General features: G+C 40.2%; 1 protein-coding gene across 3 annotated transcripts in view; it reads right to left on the bottom strand.

The window, feature by feature from the left end:
• The window catches only part of sdk1a (sidekick cell adhesion molecule 1a), a 1,556,037-nt gene that overhangs the window by 253,247 nt on the left and 1,280,149 nt on the right, over positions 1-22,641 (bottom strand). For all 3 annotated transcript variants that reach the window (XM_039774120.1, XM_039774121.1, XM_039774122.1), the window contains 2 exons: positions 20,788-20,935; positions 12,458-12,598 (listed from right to left, as the gene is read on the bottom strand). In XM_039774120.1, the coding sequence (XP_039630054.1) occupies positions 12,458-12,598; positions 20,788-20,935 (289 nt within the window). The remainder of the gene's footprint in view (positions 1-12,457; positions 12,599-20,787; positions 20,936-22,641) is intronic.

Below are 22,641 nucleotides of genomic sequence, written 5' to 3'. Positions count from 1 at the left end.
AACAAAATGAGAATAAATCTTACATCCTATTTCAAATAAGAAAAATAAGTTTGTGATCATGAAGTATATTGTTTCATTAATACACCCCTCTTTCATAAAAGCATCAAAATTATAAATAACTTTAAAGAACTTGTAGTCCAGATAAATCCTGGCATGCAATGGCACAGTGGTAATGCTGCTGCTTTGCAGTAAGGAGATTGTGGGTTTGCTCCCTGAGGCCTCCCTGTGTGGAGAGCACTTTGAGTAGTGAGAAAAGTGCTATATAAATTTAAAGAATTATTATTATCATTATTATTACTGGCAATAATGTGCAGTGAATACATTTGACTTGAGCATTCCTAGTTTTCCTGATCTTTCATTGTATGTTTAGCATTTGTTTGCTCAGTGGTTGATGCACTCGCTCTTGATAAACTCTTCCTGTCTTCACCTTAGTGGCCCGCTTCTTCTCTTCTTTTGTCTGCATCTTTTCATGTTAAAACTGATTAAGTCAGTGTTTGTGGTGCAATTACTTAGTAAGTTTTCCTTAATTTTTGATTTAAGCTGGCACTTAAGTCTTCAATCTGCCTCAAGAATGATTTAAGATATGAAGAACTAGAGGAAGTGACGGTGAAGGTGGTGTGGATGAGAACGGCGCCCATACGCATGTGCCACACGGCCGCCCTGCTGGCCGCTGCTGAGAGTCGATTCTACAATAAAATAAAATAAAAATAAAAAGATGAATAACCTTGGAGGTCAATCATTATCCTGAAAGCGGATAGTAGACGTCACATAGTATATGTGTACCAAATTTCGGGTCAATAGATCAAACGATTTGTGAGCTACAGGTGATTTAAAATCCTGGACAGACAAACGAACAGCCACAGTAGTGTATTATATATGAAGATTATTATTATTATTATTATTATTATTATTATTATTATTATTATTATTATTAATGTAAAATGAGTCTCCCTGCCTGATTTGACCTTCATCTTCCAAAACCTATAAAGGGCTAACTTTGCCTGCCCAATAAGGAAACTCACAAAGCTACATTCTGCTTGATTCCCTTTATTCCATGAAACACCATAAATAAATAAACAATATGTCTCGTTAATCCTTAATCAGGTAACTTCTACAAAATACCTTCAAGCTGAGATTCCCAAAGTATCGCTCTAAGAGATAAAAATATATAATTAGCATAATTTAATAGTAATAAGAATTAAATATAATATGGTAATGTATATGCATTTGAGTATATTTATAATTTCCAGTAATTCTGATATTCTAAATATTAACTGTTTATTGATTGCTTTTTCCTGACAGTTCTGGATATGTTTTTATTTTGTTTGTTGGGGGCAGCAGATGACAAAGGGGAACAAACTATTGTAGAATTTGGGATGAGAGGTTTGCTAGTGAAGATTCAATGTTCAGTCAACGCTCAAATTAAAAATATAAAAAATCAAACCCCATGGCTTGAGTAGTTTCACTTAACTCATCACTCTTTCAAAAATGTTAAACTACTATCTAACACACTACTGGGGAACTAATTCCATGTATCTATTGGTCCATGTGGGAGGAAAAAAATTAAAATGTTTTTGAAAGACATTTGCACTTAGACATCATCCTTCTGTGCACCTGTGCTTTTGATGAAGAACTCATTTTAAATCAAAGTTGGTATCCATTGTACTAATTCTGTTCATAATTCTGTAAACTTCTATCATATTTCCTTATCACACGCACCTTACAGACCTGGATTCAGTCTAGGTGTTCATCCCTGGAGTTTCCCCTGTGCAGTTCTCTCTTTCTCTATCTAGATATTTTTTTTTTTAATATGGAGATCACTTACACATTAAGCTTTATAACTTCATATATCCCATCAGTCTTCCTAATCCCTTCTGTACTCTGCCTGGATGTGGACACTGTAGTCACTGCGTCCTTCTCATACAGTGTGATTTCAGGTTTGATATGTGTAATCACATCTAATATTATAATTTCCTATATTTAAAACTGCACATTTATTTGCATTAAATTTCATCTGCTAAACATAAGGCCAAGTCTGACTTCTTTCCGGGTCCATCTATAATGTTTCCATTGTTCTAGGGTGGCTGCCATTCCACCTAATTTAGGAGCATCTGCAAACATAAACCGTTTGTTACTTGCTTTTTTAACCATGGATATTTATATAAATTTCAAAGAGCAACAACCTCAGCACTGTGCTGCTGTAAAGAAAGAAGGAAAGAAAGAAGAGCGTTAAAGAGTGTCAAGTGTCACAAAGAAAGCGTCTCTTCTCTGAGAGACACAAATACAAGATGGTAATAGTCTGAAAACAGTATCACCATACCTGACGTTTGCTTCCTTTACTGTCCGTTTATCCTTCCTGCTTTACATTATCCCTGTGGAGGAGCTGCACTTAAAAGAGACATACTTCCCAAAATGGAAGAGCGCAGAGAAGAAAAAGCAACATGTATGATTGTTGACTCCTGTTTAGACCCCCAGCAAGTTTTTCTAATGATTCTGTGTGAGGTTCACTGACTGTAAACCTATCTACTCAACGCCCTCGGATGATTAGAGGAGTATTCGAGTGACCCCTTCTGTACGCCGCTGAGAGCAGCCTCTTCAGCTTTCTCTTAATAACACTAGGTAAACAATCTGGGATATTCTCCATTTCAAGAGAGCTCGCAAAAGTGTATTGCTAATTGAATCGAAGGCTGAACTAAACTAACAGTGATGCTCTATTTCTCATATATCACTGCTACAAGATTCAAGAGGGATGTCCATTTCACCTCTCATGCCTCAGTAAAAAGGAATTCAGGATCTTCAGGGAAATCAGCATTGTGCATCTGATGCAGCAGGGGTGTCAGACTGGACAGAACAGGGAGGGGAGAAGGCCACAAACATCCATACACACTTCTAATTATTACGTTTTTCCTGGGGCAGCTGCATAAGACAAGGGAAATGAAGGTTGTTTCAAACCAGCCTTCCCTGCATTTGACCCTTGGGTTCAATGATTTTTCTCCTACTGTAACAGGTTTCGATCAGGTTCCAGCATGCACAATCCAGTTCTCTCACAGTACACAAACACATAGCAAGCAAACCTGCCTGGTTAAAGGAACATTCTTTCTGGCACCAGGATGTGAACATATTAAGTTGTCCTTCCAGGTTCTCTTTAGAGAGCAAAAACTGAAGAAACCAGAATATAGGAGCTCAAAGAATGCTGTTGTGGCTCACGGATTTCGGACTATGGTGACATATGACTTGTGATGGGTTCACACTGTTACATTCACTCATGTTTAAATTGCTCCACATAGTGAAGAGACTATGACATGAGGATGGACATTTAAACAATTGTTATTTGTGATTTGCTTTCTAATCTTATGTATATCTTTGTAAAGATAAAACATGAATTTAGAAAAACAACTAGTCAGAAGAAAAACATTTCTTGTAACCTGCTCTACTCAGCACATTCCAGTAATAGATAACATTCTGTCATATGTGTTCTACTGAACATTAGAACAATCTAGATGGGATCAGGGCATTCAGCCCAGCAAAGTTCACCAGTCCTTTCCACTTAATTGTTCTCAAAAAATATCAAGTCTAGTTCTCTGATATTAGAAGTGAAATAATATCAAATCAGAACCTGAATAAATTCAGTACATGCAAGTTGTAAAAAAATAAAAAGTTTGACCTACACCAAAGGCTACAGTAAAAAAAGCTTAGTTGGTAGAAGGTTAAATAACTTAAGTCATGCCTAAACAGGATTGGTCAAAGGGCTCCCATGCTGCCTTTCTGGTGTCCAAATGGGAGCCATACCAGATGGCTGCTGCAATGTAGTGTACTGAGGGAATCTATGGCTCCAGAAGGCAGTCTTCTTCTATATTTCCATTACACTGGAATCTCTACCAGGATGCCTATAAAGCTGTGCTGTCCATTCATTATTAGGGCCTCCTGGACAGGTAAGGGAACATGGTCCATCTGAGGTGGGATGCTAGTTGGTTCATATTCTCCTCTATAATATCTGTATGTATACGTATACAATGTATGTTCTTATGATTCACATACTGTAATTCTCAGCAACCTTATCAATAGAGAGTGAACTAGCCCAAACAATGGATTTAAACAAATTTGTTTCTAAGTTTGCAAAGATGAAGTCAAGAGAAAAGCAGTTTTGAATTTCAGTGATTTGTATTATCATAAATACTATACGATTATATAATCGTAAAGAACTTTAATTAAACATATTAGTATTATTTGTGTTTTTAAACTAGTATTATGTCTATAATATGAAATGGCCATCAAGCAGTTAACCTATTTCATATTATACTACATTGTTACATGTATAGTGTGGCGTCCCGGCTGGGGTGAAGCCTGGAGGAGAGGTGGCTGTTTGGTCTAGTGGGGAGAGTAGAGAGCGGTGCAGAGGACTGACGTCAGGGATATGATTGAGAGTAAAAAGGAAGAAAAGGGGTGGTACCCTGAACAGAGGGGTTGGAAATAGAGGCGGGACTTCTAGATGGTTCAGAGACAACAAGGAGGGTGGGTTAGATAGATGAGAGATGAGCTCAGCACAGGAGGTGGGTTATGTGTTTCGAGCCTGACCTTTCTTTGACAGCGTCTCTTATGGCCACAACAATGAGAGTTTCTTAGATTATTGTAAATAGTTCAGGTTCAAGGACGCTTGTTTTGTTTTTACATTTGTGAATTCCTTTTTTTTCTTTATCCTGCTGTGTCTTCCTTTTTGAAACCTGTTATGGGTAGGGTCGCTACAATATAATATATTTGTACTTTGCATATTTTGAAAAAAATATACTCAGTTCTAAAATGCCAAGTCAGATTTAAAAAATTACACATACTGTATGTAGTAAATTGATAGTTTTCATTGGCCTCATTTACCAAGAATTATGAAATTAATTAAAACAAATATGTATATAATGTCCTGATGAAATGCATGCATGAATGTGAATATATAGATCAGTTACCAATCCATTTTTAACTACTAGATTAAAAACAAAATGTTACATACAGTAGCTAATACTATATTACTATATATTACTATATACTACATATTTCTTACATAATTAGTAACGTTTGTATTTCTACTTGGTAACTTGCCAAAGCACTCTATGTGAAATCAGTGACCAGTCCATCCATCCATCCATCCATCCATACATCAATTTATCCTTCCATCCATCCATCCATCATTTCCATCTCCTGACACTTATCTGGGCCCAAGTTGCAGGTGCAGCAGTCCAAACAAAGACGCCCAGATGTCCCCTTTCCCCACAACTTCCTCCAACTCCTCCATAGGGATACTGAGGTGTTCCTATGCCAGCTGACAGGTATAATCTCTCCAGGGTGTTGGACAAGTCCTTAACACCTCCCCAGGGAGGTGTACAGGATGCATCCTAATCAGAAGCTAGAACCACCTCAACTGGTTCCTTTCAATGTGGAGCTACAGTGAGCTCTGTCCTGAATGTTTGTGCTCTTCACTGTATCACTAAGGCTGAGCCCAGACACCGTGTGACGGAAGCTCATTTCTGCTACAAGAACCTGCGATCTAGTTCTTTTCATCACTACCCAACGCTCATGACCACAGGAGAGACTAAGAACAAAGAGATGCCAGTAAATCAAGATCTTGTGAAGTGTGCTATATAAAAATGAACTGAATTAAAAACTGAATCATAAAAGTGAGTAGTATGGGTAGGAGTGAAGGAGGTCTGAGCATTTACAACTTCATCTAAATATGCTACAGCCAGTCATGGCAGGGAGTTTGGCCTTTTTCTGGACATTTCAGTTTGTATATAGTGGAGACCAGGCAGGAAGGTCCCCAGAACAGTAAATTGATCCATTGCGGGATACACACAAAGACACATAAACAGCCCTATATCATTGCTGAAATTCTCATTAAAGCAGCTTCATCATGAAATCAAATGTGAACCATAAATATCATGATTTACAGTGGAAATCTAATTACTAATATTTAGTAAGTGTGTCAAGCCTTTCGCCCTAATGACTAGCAAACAGAAGAAGAGAGAACTCAATGGTCGGATCATAAGGCTCCTGGCAGAAGTACCAACCACCAATGCACTCTTGTTTCTGGCTCAGAGCCACATTATTAATTATTTCTAAGTTCCAGGCCTAATTATTATTATTATTACTTGGCTTTATTTCTGAATCTGAATAGTAAAGCAAGTCTGTTAATGAAAAGCTGTCTCCTAAGTGCCTCCCTGGATGATAAATCTCAATGCCTGGTTCTGAGCTCTCAGCACAGATGGATCAAATTACATGAGACTGGCACACTGTAAGCAATTTTGTGTTTAATACCAATGGGAATTCAAGGGAGGTCAGCTGCACTACATCTGGCCCAAGGCAGGTTTCCTTGTGTTCTCGTATCGAGCTCATCTGAAATTCTCTGACACTTGCTATTCTGTTTGTTTACCTTGCCTAAAGCCACAGAGCCACTCAGGCCGATGCCGACTTCCATTAACCAGAACACCAGAGGCTGTCTCATTTCTTAGCCTGCCACAGCCAATGCTTTTAATTAGGAGAAGCAAGCCAGCACCTCGGAGGATCGACTCTTTGTCTGTTTTTATTGCTATGGTCTATACCAGCAGCTAGCAATAGGAAGCTTTCTGGCAATGAAAGCCGCAGGAGAGGACAGCTGGCGGTAGCGTCTTTTTGCCACTGGAAAATCAACAGCTGTACAAAAATATTTCAGTATGCAGTCTGTGTCATTGATTGATCTGCATTTTTTTATTTAAGTGATTCAGAAGTTTGAATATTTTACTTTCATTCCTAAAGATTACAAGTACAAAATGGCTATGGCTTTTAGTGCTCAGGTATAAAATCTAATGATATGATTTGACATGTGTCACTCCATTTTACATGTTTAAAAAAAAATCTTGCATCTTTCCATTTCTAGGTGTGCCTGCATATAATACAAGAAGCACCTACTGCAATAGCCATGTCTGCCTGTCTGTCCATCTGTATGATCGCAAGAAACAACTTGGCTCAATTATCCATCCATCCATGGACTGATTATGTTGAGATGTGGCACACTCATTCTTTAAAGAAATTTCTCGAAATACTATGATATTTGTTGAGATATTTGGAACAGTTCACACTGTAAAATATTGGCAAATCTGCAAAGTCATCTGTTTTAAATCAAGGACACATTTTGTTTGTCTTCAACTACAATTTACTGTTTCATTTTTTTTTCTTGACAGTGGTGTTAGAACGCTGTATATTTTTTATAATTTCCTCTTTTTCACAGCTTCTGAAGGCAAACAGATCCCCAGTACAAACTAATGAATCACTACCAAGGTTGAGTACATAGACAGAAAATTGCTGTTAGAAACTGTTTGTGTGTATGAGGGTGGGCAGTTTGTTATGGGAAAGTCCAGCTTGACATGTGTGGAAACCACTGCATCAGTAAGTTGTTTCAGTTTTATGAAGTCTTCTCAGCTGCTTGAGCACAAATGAAAGAGAAACCAGTTGTAATAAGTAAGTGAAATTATCTTCCTAACCATAAAAGCATAAAATGCAAGGAAGGAAAACAAAAGGTTATCTAGATATGAGTGAAGTACCCTGAGGGGTGAAACCATTATGCACAGAGTAAATTAACATTTGCTTAGTATTACCCTTACACTAAACTAACCTCACAGCAGAATATTATAATTCCCTCATTCACTGACACTGCAGTTCACCATCAGAGTACCACATCCACCCGACGTCCATAATGGTCAGTCCCCTCAATATAAAGTTTGCCTTTAACTTCTATTGTTTTCTAACATTTGTCATAACTGAATAAGTTTGCCAGTTCCATTCTATGAAAATTAGAAAGTCAAGTCATTGACAAGAAAAGGAAGCATTCATAACAAAATGCTGTTTTATTATTTTTTTTATTTATGTTATGTTAATTGACAATTGCAAAGTGTCACTATGTGTGAATATGGGGTGTGTGTGCTTATGTGTGTGTGTCTGTGTGGTCCAGAACTAGAGTTCTGTCCAGGCCTGATTTCAGCCTTTAGCCTTATCCTAGTGAGATAGTCTTTGCCCCTCCCCAACCCTAAAATAGATTGAGAAGGTTCTAGAGCCTACCAACTGAACACAGCGCCTGCATAGCCCCTGAATGCATCTGAATATTACACCATGCATACATTTTCTAAACTTGTTTGAACTTGCATATTTCATTACAGGGTCATGGTGGTTGATCTTAGGCACAATGTAGGAGGTCACACTTACTCATTTCTTCTGCTTTGCTTATCTACACTTTCAATTGTGAATTCCTCCATTGTATTCTGTCTCCTGCTCTATTTTACATTGTTTTTGTGTGATTTATCTTTCTGGTAATATAGCATGTCATGCCTTGCCCTTCCTTGGCCTTTCCTCGGCCTTTCCTCTTGATATCTTTCCCCCCAGTTTACGCTGCAACACTATTTTCAACAGTTCTTTCATTCACTCATACCAAGATAGTTTAGGATCATCAATTAATTTAATGTGCTTCTCTTTTTGTATCTAAACAGAGTACTTGCACAAACACATGAAGAACATGTAACCACATAAAGAGATTAAGTGGACCAGAATTCAAATCTGGGTAAGAAATATTGCTCCATGAAAGCACCTGTAAGGTAGAAGAGCTGTCATGGGGAATGATAAGAGATTGGGTTGAAGGAAACACAAATATAGAAAGAACAATCAGACAGAAAGGCCTTCAAGGCAAAGCAACACCTGGGGGACAAAGTAACTACAGGGTAAAAAGCAGTTTTTCTATCAGAAATCCATTATTTTCACACTTGCCGATCATACTGGGTCACTCTCATAGTTAGCTACATGTCTTGTAATCTGCTCCAGTCTTATTCAGGCATGAAGATCTAGAATATGGATGGCTGATGAATTAATGGAAGTGATCAAGCCTCCATACAAAAGACAGGCTGTAGGGCAGGAGAGCAGACTCCTTTATCTTGGTCAACAAGGTGTCCTGCGCCAGACGGCAGGGTTGAGTTAACCTATAATACGCTACTGTTGCTGTCCGTTTGTCTGTCTAGAATTTTAAATCACCTGTAGCACGCAAACCATTTCACCTATTGACCTGAAATTTGGTACACATATACTATGTGATGTCTACTATCTGCTTTCGGGATGATGATTGATATCCGAGGTTATTCCTCTTTTTATTTTTATTTTATTTTATTGTAGAATCAACTCTCAGCAGCGGCCAGCAGAATGGTCGTGTGGTGCATGCGTATAGGCACCGTTCTCATCCATACCACCTTCGCTGTCACTTCCCCTACCTCTTCATATCTTAAATCATTCTTGAGGAAGATTGAACACTTAAGTGCCAGCTTAAGTGAAAAATTAAAGAAAATGTACTAAGCAACTGCAACACAAACACTGACACTCAAAAAGATGCCAACGAAAGAAGAGGCTGCTAGGGTGGAGAAAAGAAGAACTGTTTAGGAACCAGCAAGTGCATCAACCTCTGAGCAAATGAATGCTAAATGTACAGAGAAGAGTATGAAAACTAGGAATGCTCAAGTCAAGTGTATTCGTGCAGTGCGCCGTTACTGTCTATGTATTAATAAAAGGATAAGAAAGCACTATCATTTTTATATATATAGATACAAAAGGCACTACAAAAAATTTGAATGTAGCTATAAGATATACATAAGTGTAAAAGTTGTTATTTAATATTTACATTAATAGAAATAAAATGCACTACGTTATATATAGTGTCGCAGGCGGCTGGGTGCCATACAATACAATACAATACAATTTATTTTTGTGTAGCCCAAAATCACACAAGAAGTGCCTCAATGGGGTTTAACAGGCCCTGCCTCTTGACAGCCCCCCAGCCCTGACTCTCTAAGAAGACAAGAAAAAACTCCCCAAAAAAATGGAAGAAACCTTGGGAAAGACAGTTCAAAAATAGACCCCTTTCCAGGTAGGTTGGGCGTGAAGTGGATGTCAAAAGGACGGTGGTCAATACAATACAATACACAGAACAGAAGAAATCCTTAATACAGTATAAAAATAAAAATTTTACAAGTACGGAACAGAAATTAACAGTAGATGATATCACATAATATGATTTGGATTTGTTTAGAGTCCTGGAGACCTCATGTTGCCGAGTGAGCTAGTCAATGGAGGCAAATAAACAATTGAGCAAGGGGTGGTATACAAAAGTGCAATAGTGCTTTTATTAAAAGCAGTCAACAAAACAAAAACAGTGTTCAAATAAATAGTGCAGTTCTTCATATTCATTAAATAAATAATCCATAAAAAGAACACGTGGAGGTTAAAACCATTGGAAAAAACAATCCTTTAAAAACAAGAGGTTAAATCTTCTTGTGGAAGCAGTCTTAAAACCAAATCCGGTGCCTATTTTCTGTATGCGTCTCACCTGCTTATCCCGTACGGGCTTAGCAGCAGGCAAGACGCTCTCTGCAGCTGCCCTCCTACTTCACACGCTCGAGACTGGAGACCTCCCGATCCCTGGCTCCGGTATGGCACTCATCCCAGTCCCCGAGACTTGATTACCCTCAACGGCCAGGTCGCCCACGTTGGGGATTCCACCACCAAGCCTCTCGACTTCCGCTGCCTTTCCGCGGCCTTCTGCGGCTCGTCGCTTTCACCTTGTCACTCCCGCTACCAGATCGCTCAGCGGGAGCGACATCTACACAAACACCTGGGTGTCGGCCTAACACCCAGCTTCCTCGCAGCTGCCCACGAGCGCGATCGCGCTCACCACACGCCCGCGTGTCCGCTCTCTCCTGCACCGCTTGCTTCCACGCTCCCTGTAACCTCCGTCCTCTCCTTTCCTTTCTCTCCAATCGATTCTCCCTCTTCTCCCCAACCGACTTGCGCTTCTTTTAAAAACGTGAGGGGCCATCACAGCTGCAGCATTAGCCACGGGAGCAATCACGAATGTGGGCAGTTCCTCACCTGTGCACACGGTGAGAAACGCCCACATCGACGACTGCCCCGCGGCTCGCTACAACAACGCCCCCTCACGAAGCCGCCTCGGGTGCGGTGATTATTTATTTAAAATCAATGGCCTTTTCTCCACGAGCTGTGGACCCATAACACCACACCATCAAGATGCCACCCCCATTTAGCCATTCCACGGCTGAATACCCAACCAGGATACCTGGAAGGACTGGGAGAGGGATTATACCTCCCACAGGCCACGAGAGTACAGCCATCCTGGTTGCTATGGGGGTCACGGGAACCAAACCGGGAAGCTCAACTCAATAGGGGCCCGTGGCCACCTGCAGGGGGTGCCTGCTGGATCCCAATGCCCTGGAGGCCAGCACTTCCGCCACACCAGGAAGTGCTGGAGGAAGGAATTCAAGGGACACCCGGAGCGCTTCCGGGTGCTCGTGCATCACTTCTGCCACACCAGGAAGTGCCAGCGGAAGTTTATCAAGGGACACCTAGAGCATATCTGGATGAGCATAAAAGGTGCCGCCTTCCAACAGTGGAGGAGCGGGAGTCGGGAGGAAGCAGACAAGGCTTTGGAGAGTGGAGAGAAGGCGGCCCGAAGAGGACCATTGAGAGATCTAAGGAAAGGGTGTTTGGTGCTGGAGCATTGTGTGCTGTGTGGGACTGTGTTGGACCTTGTAAATATTGTAAATAAATCGTGTGTGGCGGACTTAAGAACGGTGTCTGTCTATCTGTGGTTGGGCTGGCACTCACAATAGATATACTGTATATGAAAAGCATTATAAGACAGCTATATAACAGATAGGCAGGTATGAAGGTCGATATTAAATACATTTATAAATAGTTGACTGATGATATATACACTATATCATACATAGATAGAGAGATAGATGGACCTTATTTTTAATCCCTGAAGCAAAATTAAATAACAAATAAATAATGGCAAGAGGTTATCAGGAGGAACCACGGTTCACCTATCCATTTCCAGCTGACTTACCCAGATCAGGGTCACATGGAGCCACTACATTCACACCCATCAAAGATGTCCATTAACAACACAAACTCATTTTTGAGATGTGGAAGGAAAGCCTGAAGACAAACCTACACAGAGTCTGCACTACATGGATCTGAAAGTCCACACTGAATGTTGGATCTTTAAGGCCTCTGTGCTGACCACTGCCCAGCCAGGCCACTGATGTTGTTGCCCTTTTTAACCTTCCTATTTTGCTGGCCTTGTTGTGTATTGTATAATTACCAAATATTCCTGGACCCAATGTTCTCAGTTCACAGGTCTTGACTATCATCAGACATCATCTCATTTCTTAGAAGAGAAACCCAGAGTAAAAAGTTGTCTTCTATTTCTACATGCAGTTTTGGGCCTAGTGATTAAGGATCTGCTTTTTTTTGCATGTCATTAAACCTCTTGCTTGATGGCACCTATAACTTCTTAATTAAACCACAAAGAAAGATAGATTCATTCATGGTGCCCTGCTTACATCCCTCTAGCCAGACACAGAAAAAAGGGTCTGTGGCCTACCTGAGAACATAGCCTCTCAGCACGCCGTTGAGCTCCGGCTCTGGCGGGGGTTGCCACTGCACCATTATAGACTGGTTGGTACGTCCACTAGCAACGATGTTCTTTGGGGGTGCACTTGGAGGTTCCTCGGGCAGCATTAACCTGCAATAAAAGGGAAGCCACATGGAAAATTGTTAACCACTGCACAATGTGTGCTGCCTTTCTAACAGGACATTGTCATTTTAACATCATTATGTTCAAAGCTTAAGAAGCTGCCATGTTATTTTTAAATCTGGCCTGCGGGCTTTACCTACGTCAATAATGCCATTGCATTAAATGAGAAAACAAAATCATTTCCCCGCTGACTGACACAAATAAAATGAATTCTGGTTTATGGATTGTGTAATGAGTACTGCATAGACATGCTAATAAAGTCAGCGTTTTGGGCTTCGAATGGCTTAGGTGGTGTTTGTTCAGTCCCCATCAATACCTGTGCATTTGACTCTGAGCAATTTTATTACTTCTCCATGCGCCAAGCGTAAAAACACAAAATGAGTTATAATGTAGCTGTAAAACTCCATGGAATGGTGTTCACTATTAAACATGTCAAATAAATTGCCATGATCACAGATTCAGGGCTGTGCAATGTGACATTGCGATGGCTAATGACGCCGCCTCCCTTATCTGGCGTCCATTGTGGGGCTATTGTATATGGAGTCTTCGTACTTACGCTGTGTCTGCAAAGTTTTTCCCGCTCGCTCTCCAACAATGTGTTAACAGTGGCTATAAATAGCATTCACCACTAGTGAAAGTTTCTTTCATTTGATTATAATCACAGTGGATTTAATTTGGCTTTATTGACATTGATCCACAGAAAAAGACTCTTTAATGTCAAAGTGAAAACAGATCTCTGCAAAGTGGTCTAAATTAGTTTACAATTATAAAGCACCAACTAACTGATCACCTAAATATTTACTCCCTTCAAGTCAATATTTAGTAGATGCACCTTTAGGAGCCATGATAGTCTTGTGTTTGTGTGCCCAGGTCTCTTTCTATAAGCATTGCACATCTGGACATGTCCATTTTCCCCCATTTTTCTTTGCAAATCTGCTCACACTTTCACATCATTGTGAATGAACAGCCCTCTTTCAAGTCCAGCCACAAATTCTGAATTGGAGATCTGGACTCTGTCAACATTGTTGTTTTGAAGCCATTCCTATGTCCCTTTGGCTTGAAGCTTGCTAGTAAACCAATCTTCTCTCAAGGTGCATGTTTCTTAAGGATTGCATCAGGTTTTCCTCCAGGATTTTCCAGTATTTTGCTGCATTCTTTTTACAATCACAAACCTTCCAGGGTCTGCTGCCTAGAAGCGTGTCCATATCATGATGCTGCCACCACCATGGCTCACAGTGGAGATGGTGTGCTTTTGTCTGAGGATGGTGCCTAGCCCCTCCCTCAATGCACAGAGAATGCTCCGCCTCTTCTTCCCAGGATGCCATAAAAATGGGCCGTCCCTGGAAGGAGGTAATCAATTTGGACCAGGAAGTTACAGAGTTCTCACTGAATTGCCATGCATTTTGGCTATGAAAAACCTTTTTCAATAAAAATGCAGAGGGCACTAGCTTTTTGAATTTATTTACCTGTTCAATGACATGTGCTTGCCTGGTTGGCACACCAGCATTTCTCTGAAAGCCTTGGTCTCTTCACCTGTTCACAATAATTATTAATTTAACCAAAATAACTTACTGTGCAAATCTTAAGCATAAACTACAGTTTTTCTCACACAATATTTCTACCACAAGACACTAAGTCCATGTCAGTGCTGCACTGTTGACCATGCCATAACTGCTACATCTCAGGCATTGGGGGCCACATTGGCTGCGTAAACATTTTTGCTTTTTTGAGAACCTGAAGTTCAAGGTGTTTTACAGGCAGCTGTTTCCATATTTCTACAAATGAAGCCCAGGCAACTGAAACAATTCACACAAAAGGTGACTCAGTGAAAGAAACTGAGCTGGCCGTCTTAAGGCTTCCAGTTAACATCTTTAGCTGTCAAGAATTTACAAGTAGGATCATAAAAGTAAAGGATCAACCTCTCATTAATTAATTAGGGGCTGCTATAACCCACAGCCACTGATCCCAGCCCCTGTAGTGCCGAGATGGACACATATATTTTAGTGCCATATTCCAAATAAAACCACCTTAGAAAAGAACCCAGTAGGGATAAAAAAAGGGCACTTAATTCTAATGTGTCACATGAAAGCGTATGACAATTTAGTCTGACTCTATAACACATGCCGCTGTTAGGATTAAATGTACAAGTCCTGTTTTATTTTGTCTCCAGATTTTGCAGGGAAATTCCATACGTTCAGGTTAATTTCAAACAGAAGAGGGAAGATAAATAAAATGAGAGAAGCTCTTTAGGACTGGAAAGAAAAAGATTACCAGCGGCAGATTAGACAAAGAGGTTAGAAGATTGTGCGTAAGGTCGCCCTGTGATTTATATCATGAGATACGAAGACGACACTCTCTCGGGAGCCGGGCAGCAGCTTAAGTGAAATAAATAGCATAAAGGTAGCATTTAAAATTACAGGGTCTATTTAGCTGAGCTTTTTTTGAAGTTAACAGGGTAGCAGACTCCTTTGTGACGTAACTAGTTTTTAGCTTGTGTTTTCTAAAACCTTCTTTAAAGATCTATAGAGTGTTTTGTGAGAGTGCAGAGAGTTAAAAGCTTCACTCCACATTCCATCAGTTTGTCCTGGTGTGGTTTGCCCGCCACCTTATCCCTATCTACAGCTCCTTGGCTATACCAAAGTGTTCTCAGGCCAGCTGGAAGGTACACTGTATTTCCTGTAGTATGTTTTGGGTTTGCCTCTTAGTTAGGGTTAGGATTAGGATTTTCTAACTTCGGGAATAGGGACATAACCTCTCTGGGTTCATACCTCAGCCAGCCACCTGCCTGAAGGCCAAATGATTGCACTATGAACCAACACATTAGTTTCTCTTATCTCTGTCTCTCACCATGTATTTTATATCAGAGTGCCATCTGTGTGTTAGGACAGGCCACAACTTGGGATGTTGGTTTATTTTATGCTGTCACTTAATAGCGTCCCTTTAGTTATTCAGTACTAAACATCTGACCAATACCATTAGAAAGTATGTTGCTTCTTGGGTCTCCAATCCTTGGGCCCTGCTGTATGAACATGTAGCTTCTGTCAGAATTGAACTGAGCGGGGGACTTCACTCTTACAGGTTTATGGGGTAAGCCTTTACACCATTTTGCCTCTCGATTGGGCTACAGTTGTTTATTTTAGGCCTACCCAGGGACCTATTGTTTCTGATGGTGTATGTCCTTCCACTTGACTCCGTTCTCAGTGATGGTACTTTTTTTGAACTTTGCTCCTTTCCAAGGATACTATCTATTATGTGCTCACATGGATGACTCCCAAATCACTTGGAATTATATTTTTCTTTATACAAGTATCCCTTGATTAACACGATTAATTAATCAATTGATACTGTCGGGTTATGCAAAACTGTGCTTTTTAAATATAAAAGCTAATGGGAAAAAATATAATTGATCCATTATCTAAAATGTGAAAAATCTACTTGTATTTGTGTGTATAAAATAAAAGTCAAAATGCAAACAAAATCTTTATTAATTAAAACTAACATCATGTTTTAGAAAAGAATTTATGGAGGGTCGTTTGGACCATTCATGCTTTCTTCTGGCTCTCGTAGATCTGTCTGTAACAAACAATTTGACTTTCTAAGTTGCGGCAGACGAGCGCACTTCTGCCAACATCAGGATCCAATTCAGTAATTTGATGTTTAAGGGTTTCAAATGTAGTGAACATCGCATCAAATTGTTTTAATGTTAAGAGATCTCCCATTTCAATCATAATCGGAGTTCTATCCATCCATCCATTATCCAACCCGCTATATCCAAACTACAGGGTCATGGGGGTCTGCTGGAGCCAATCCCAGCCAACACAGGGCGCAAAGCAGTAAACAAACCCCGGGCAGTGCGCCAGCACACTGCAGTAATCGGATTTCGATTACTCAATGATTGCATGCTTGCAGTCTTTCATGTCAATTTTTCTTGGTCGGGGTAGGTATCTGCCTTTGCTAAAATTGTCCTGATAGTCGATTCATTGAAGCCGAGCTCCATGCCAATGTTTGCTTTTGTTTCTTTTAATTATCTCAAGCTTCACATCTAAAGTAATAAGCTTTCTTCTCTTCTTTTCACTTTCCAATGAGGACTAACGCTTTTGCTTGTTCATGTTTGGAAAGGGCAAGCGCTTATAAGAAAGGATAAAAAGTGAACAACTAGCAAAAATTTGCAACGCAAACGTCCACTCTCTGTGGTGACTCTGAACTGGTGACTCATGACTCTGTGAGAGTTCGAATGGCCATTATGGCTGCTGAGCTGGGTGTAGGGGGGATGGTGACACCTGCACGTTCAGTTGCAACCACTCGTTTCCCCTTTCGAGCAATTTAAAAAAACTGCGCTAATCAAATTTATAGCCGCTGTATTCAAGCCGCTTTCGCAGTCAAAATAAGAGCATTATTCAAAACCCGCACTTAATCAAACCACGTTAAACAAGGGATACCTGTATTGTGATCAAGTAGGCCGATCAACCAATTTATCAATCACATGCCGCGGTGAAAAGCATTTTGTGTGTCAGTTGAAAATGCAATACCAAAGCAAGTTGCGCTTTAATTCATGACCATAGATCACGTGTCATAAGTAAATGCAGAGCAGACGTATTGCATTTTGCTGAGTGGCTCTTCCGAACGTATTGCATTCCAATTCAAGACCACGCATCAAGCATGACAAAATGGAATGTGATCAAACAACCAATCAACAGGAAAAGGTGGCACAAGGGTCTTCAAACGTTAGGGTAAGAGGCAGTCCACACAGGAAACATTTCTTAGTTTTGGTGGCAAGCATAAGTCTTGTGAATGTGGAGTGATTAACCAAAACGGTGAGAAGTACTGTATGTTTTAGGTCTCACTGAAAATGCTTACTCTTATGTAAAGTTGTCTAAATGTGTTATAGTTACCTTATGTCATATTGTTCCATTCTTCTTCTGATAGTCCTAATCAAAACATCACAAAGTTTAGCAATAGCTGGTACTCTGCATATTCCAAGAAATATTTGTATATCGACCCTGGATTATGATCTGCATTATCGTATTCTACAGCTCATTATGACATTAGCTCTTGAATGCCTTTGAAAATTCTTTATCTGTTGCTGCTTCCATTACACTGGCCCTTTTCAGCAACCAGTCAACATGGACGAGAATGAAATCATCCTTCACATCGCCAGTTTCCACCTGTTCAGTGAGATGGCAGATCCCCTGACTTATCAACTTCCTGTTTGCCATCTTTAGTGCCACCTGAACATTCTTACCCCAACTGCTGATGCCTCTTGTCCCAATAACACTCATTGGTCATTTGATTACAGTTAGTTTTAGCATGAATAATGCAAGGTTTTGAATCGAAATGTAATGCATTCTGAGGATCCGCTAAGCAAAATGCAATACGTTTGCTTTGCTTTTAGTTATGACAAACGATTTATGGACATGGATTAAAATGTCGTATGCTTTTGTATTGCAATTTAAACCGACACAAAAATTGTGTGCCATAGTTAAAAGCAATCGATCATTTAGTTGATAGGTTTTTTAAATTATGGCATGACAGAACTGTACACCACATGCATATGCATTGCACGGCAATGTAGTTAACACTTTGGATTGCATTCAGTTTTGGCATGAATAGACTTCCATACAAGTCTGTGTGCTGAACTGTAGGAAAACAAAAGTATGGGGAGCCAGTAAAAGGTAGCGAGTGAGAGAAAGGCCCTGCAGGACCATCAGGAGGCCTAGCTACTCGTCTAGGCTACCAGGACACTGCCCGTAGTCCCTGCACTGTGAGGTCTTTTTAAGAGTGCAGTCACACTAGGCATGTTTATTATGTGCCGTGCTCAAGTGAGATTGTCCCCCAACCTTACTATACTGGTCTCACAATGCGCTTTAACATTCTGGGCCTGGGCACGCTTTCGTCATGACCATGCAACTGCGGGTAAAGCCAGAATAAGATCTAAATGTGGAGTGACAGCATGCATGTCAAAATGATTTTCCTTATTTTGTATTTTTTTTGGAGTTGTTTAGGGCAGGATAACGCTCTGCTCTCTTACAGATTTATTGATTGTACAGCGCAGCGTTTTGCTGTTAATCATACTGCACGTACAAGAAGATTTTTAAAGAGACATATGATCTTAAGGGGGGGAATTTGCAGCTTTTCTTGCTAATTACAGTTCACTTTTATGTGTACAGTGGGAATAAAAACCTGCTTTTAACTCAAATAGTATTGAATAGTATCAGATAATAGCATCTGATTTGTCACATCATCAATGTCATGTCTGTTTTCCATGCTTGGACATGTTTAGTGATCACACCATTCCAAAAATGCCAAACTGTGCTCAGGCCCACCTCTTCCAAGCAGGCCAGGGCACTGTATGGTTGGTCCGGCATGGAACAATTACACCAGTCAAATGAAGTAGACTCTGCGGGATTACATGCAGACAAACGTGCTCAGGCATGGAACAAATTGCCAGTGTGAGTGCACCCTAAGATACCTCGCATGTGTATATACAGTATGCATTTAATTCTCTTTTTTTTTTTTTCATGAGTCTAAAATCTGTACTAATCCCTACTTCTCTGCTGGTCTTTTTCCGGTTTTCTGTGGTGATGATCTGCACCACCACCACCACCTGATCAAAGCACCGTGCAATCCCTACATTGATGGACTGAGGGCCAGAGGTCCACATGGCCATTACCACCCTCTAGTTCTTCCATGTGAACCACGAGGACTGATTGAGGTCATTGATGTTAGGCAGAATGCCCAGTGGGAGATGGGTGGTCCCGTGGCCTTGGAACTCCTGCAGATTTTGTTTTTCTTCTCCAGTGGTCTGGAGTTTTTTTTTTTTTTCTGTCCTCCCTGGCCATTGGACCTTACTTTATTCTTTGTTAATTAGTATTACCTAATTTTATATTTAGATTTTTTCCTTTTTTCTTTCTTCATCTTGTAAAGCCCTTTGAGCTACATCATTTGGATGAAAACATGCTATAGAAATAAAATGTTGTTGTTATTGTACACCTGGTCCTTCTACAGAAGAGAAAGGCCCAGAGTGCAGTTGTTTCAAAGGTTACCAGAGGGCACTTTGGCTTGGTGGGCCTCAGGCTTTATAAATCAGCCCCAAGCTCAGAAGTGATTTCAGAACAAGGACTTGGAGTAATTCTAGACAGGAGTGTAAAGGCATTCACTTGTCAGGGACTTATTTAGCCTGGAATGAGGAGTTTGACTCATCTTAAGGTTCAATGAATAATATGCCTTTTTAAACAATCTTACATATTTGGTCTACATCTTGTAAAGCACTTTGAGCTACATAATTTGTATGAAAATGGGCTATATAAATAAATGTTGTTGTCGTTGTTGTTATTGTATACCTTGTCCTTCTACGGAAGAAAAAGGCCCAGGGTGCAGATGTTCCAATGGATACCAGAGGGCACTTTGGCTTGGTAGGCATGAGACCTTATAAATCTGCCCCAATTTCAGAAGTGATTTCAGAAGAAGGAGTTGCAGTAACCCCAATGAAAGGCATTCACCTGCCAGGGATATATTCAGTTTACAGTGAGGAGACACTTCAGGAAATAAAAAAAGGTTGAGTGTCCAAGTATGTGAGAAAAAGAGAATGGGAAACTGAGGAGGAAGAGTGCTTTGGCAAGTCTTTAGCTGGGAAGGCCTCTCTACCTGGAATTTTGGGTTTCAATTTCAAGACCTGTCACACCTATGGCTAGTGTGGCACCAGTGGTTTTGTTATACTTTTGTCTGTTCACTTGTAAACTAAGCTCTTGTTGTGGATTTTAGAGGTAACCTGCTATAGTTCAGACTTTGGTATTGGGTGAACCGACAGCCCTGAAGATAAAAGTTCAGTTCATGAGACAGAAAACTTTGTGCTCAGCTTGTGCTCTTTGTGCCAAGTTCAATAAAGGAGGTCAGGAGGTTCAGAAGAATACAAACAAATATCAGAGCAGATGAAATTACAAACCTTATAAAGCTTCAGGAAAGGCCTGTTTTAAAAATGAAAATACTTTTCTGCAAAAAATTGGCACCTATATTCTTTTCTGGTCAACAGTCAGAAATAACATTAAACCTCAATTCCCCAAGGTAAATAATAATAAATAACACAATCTTACCCATGAATCTCCACAAAACCACAGGTTCAGTTTAGATGCGGTGCTTGACACACACCAGCTTTTATCAGGTAAATCACACAGACGCACCTGTTCGTTTCTGAACTGTACTGGCCACGTCCAACCTGGTTCACAGCGGACACCCGAAACTGGTAAGTACGGGCTGGTGTGAGACCCCGCACTGTGGCTCCCGCCTTGTCAGGCTCCACTTTGGGTAAGTACACCTTCCATGGAGAATCTGTAAGTGAGAAAAGCAAAGTGACTTTTACTCAGGCGTAGACACCTGTGAAGAAAAGAGGGCATCCTCAGCATGGCTTAAAAAAACGCACAAAAGGTCGTCAAATGATGAGCATCATGCTCAAAAGATTACATTAATTTCTCCAAAGGAGACCAGTACATTATTTCACTTATTTAATGTTCCTAAAAAATATTTTAAATTAATAAATGATACAACAGTGTACTTAAAGATCTCTACAAAATGGTCTAAATGAATTACAGATATAAAACACAAAATAATTGACTCTGTAAGTATTCAGCCCCTTCAAGTCAGTATTTAGTAGATGTACCATGACAGCCTTGACAGTCTGCGTGCACAGGTCTCTTTCTATCACATCTTTGCACTTCTGAATGTTGACATTTTTTCCCATTCTTCATTGCAAAACTGCTCAAGCTCTGTCTGGATGCATGATAATCTTGAACAACCCACTGGATTGAGACCTGGAGCCTCATGCATAATGCCGTGCGTAGAATTCACACTAAAACATGGACAAAAGCGGAAATGTGCATACGCACAAAAAAATCCAGATGCATAAATCTGTGCGTTCACCAACTTCCATGTTCCACGAGCGCCTGCTGCCATTCCCCAAACTCCTCCGAGAACCACGCCTCTTAGAATATGCAAATCAATATAAATAGCCTTTAAGCTCAGCGTTCTGTGAAAAGGCAATGGCAAAAGCACGGGGTTAATAGAAGAATTTCAGCGAAAACCAAGTGGAGGCAAGGAAAAACTTACTATTTGTTGGTTTAAACAGTGGTATAAACAACAAGAGGAAGTTGATCGAACGAAATAGAGTGTCGGAGAAACTCAGAAGCTCAAGTTCACAAAGTCGCAGTGTCTGAAATAAAAAGGAAGTTGCAGATATCGAAGTCACTGTGAAAAGGCAAGTTGTAGCCTACCGTCTGAGTGTCATATGAAAGCTTATTAACACTAGAATTACCAGAGCCTATGAGAAAACTCGTAAATCCGGCCCACCTTAAATCCGTTCGCACCTCTCCGTCAGCATCTTTTGTCCTGTAAATGTGCCGATTAATGCAAGCAGCAAGCAGCCTGCAATTCCATCCCCCCCACCGTCGCAGAACGTTCACAAACTTGTCCCAGCTCATGCCTTGTTTGATTATCTGGGAGTGAAGTGCTGGAGTTTTAGAGTGGAAATAATAGATCGTTATTTGGAACACATTCATTTCATGTGTGTTCCATTTCTACAGTAATCTGTGTAAACACATTTTTAAAACAGAAACTTTTTCATATTTTAGTAATAAATGTTACAAAATGTAGGCATAAACTATAGAATGTGTGAAGCCTGAAGTCCAAAGGTCAAATAAACACTTTCACAAAAGGTTCAAGGATGCTACAACAGCTTCTGTGGTGTAGCAGTAAGATTTGCTGATTTGTAATCAAGAGTCCCCGGTTCGATCACCACTGCCTCCTATATTTGCCATTTTCAGTAGTGAGCTGCTCTTATTGTTAACATTATACAGTACACACATACATTTGGTTTGCGTCTGTAACAGACCGTGTACATTTATAGTACTGTACTTGTAAAAGTTAACGTTTTTTTTTTTCACTTTAATTCTCTCACTCACGATCACGATACATACTACGGCCATAGGGATCTGAAATTTTTCTTATTAAAGTTTCAGGAAACAGGAGCCTGTTTGGCAGCA

This window comes from Polypterus senegalus, chromosome 13 (assembly GCF_016835505.1).
Source record: "Polypterus senegalus isolate Bchr_013 chromosome 13, ASM1683550v1, whole genome shotgun sequence".
NCBI lineage: Eukaryota > Metazoa > Chordata > Cladistia > Polypteriformes > Polypteridae > Polypterus > Polypterus senegalus.
The sequence above is the reverse complement of the archived record's forward strand: the minus strand, read 5'-3'. Positions and strand labels throughout refer to the sequence as shown.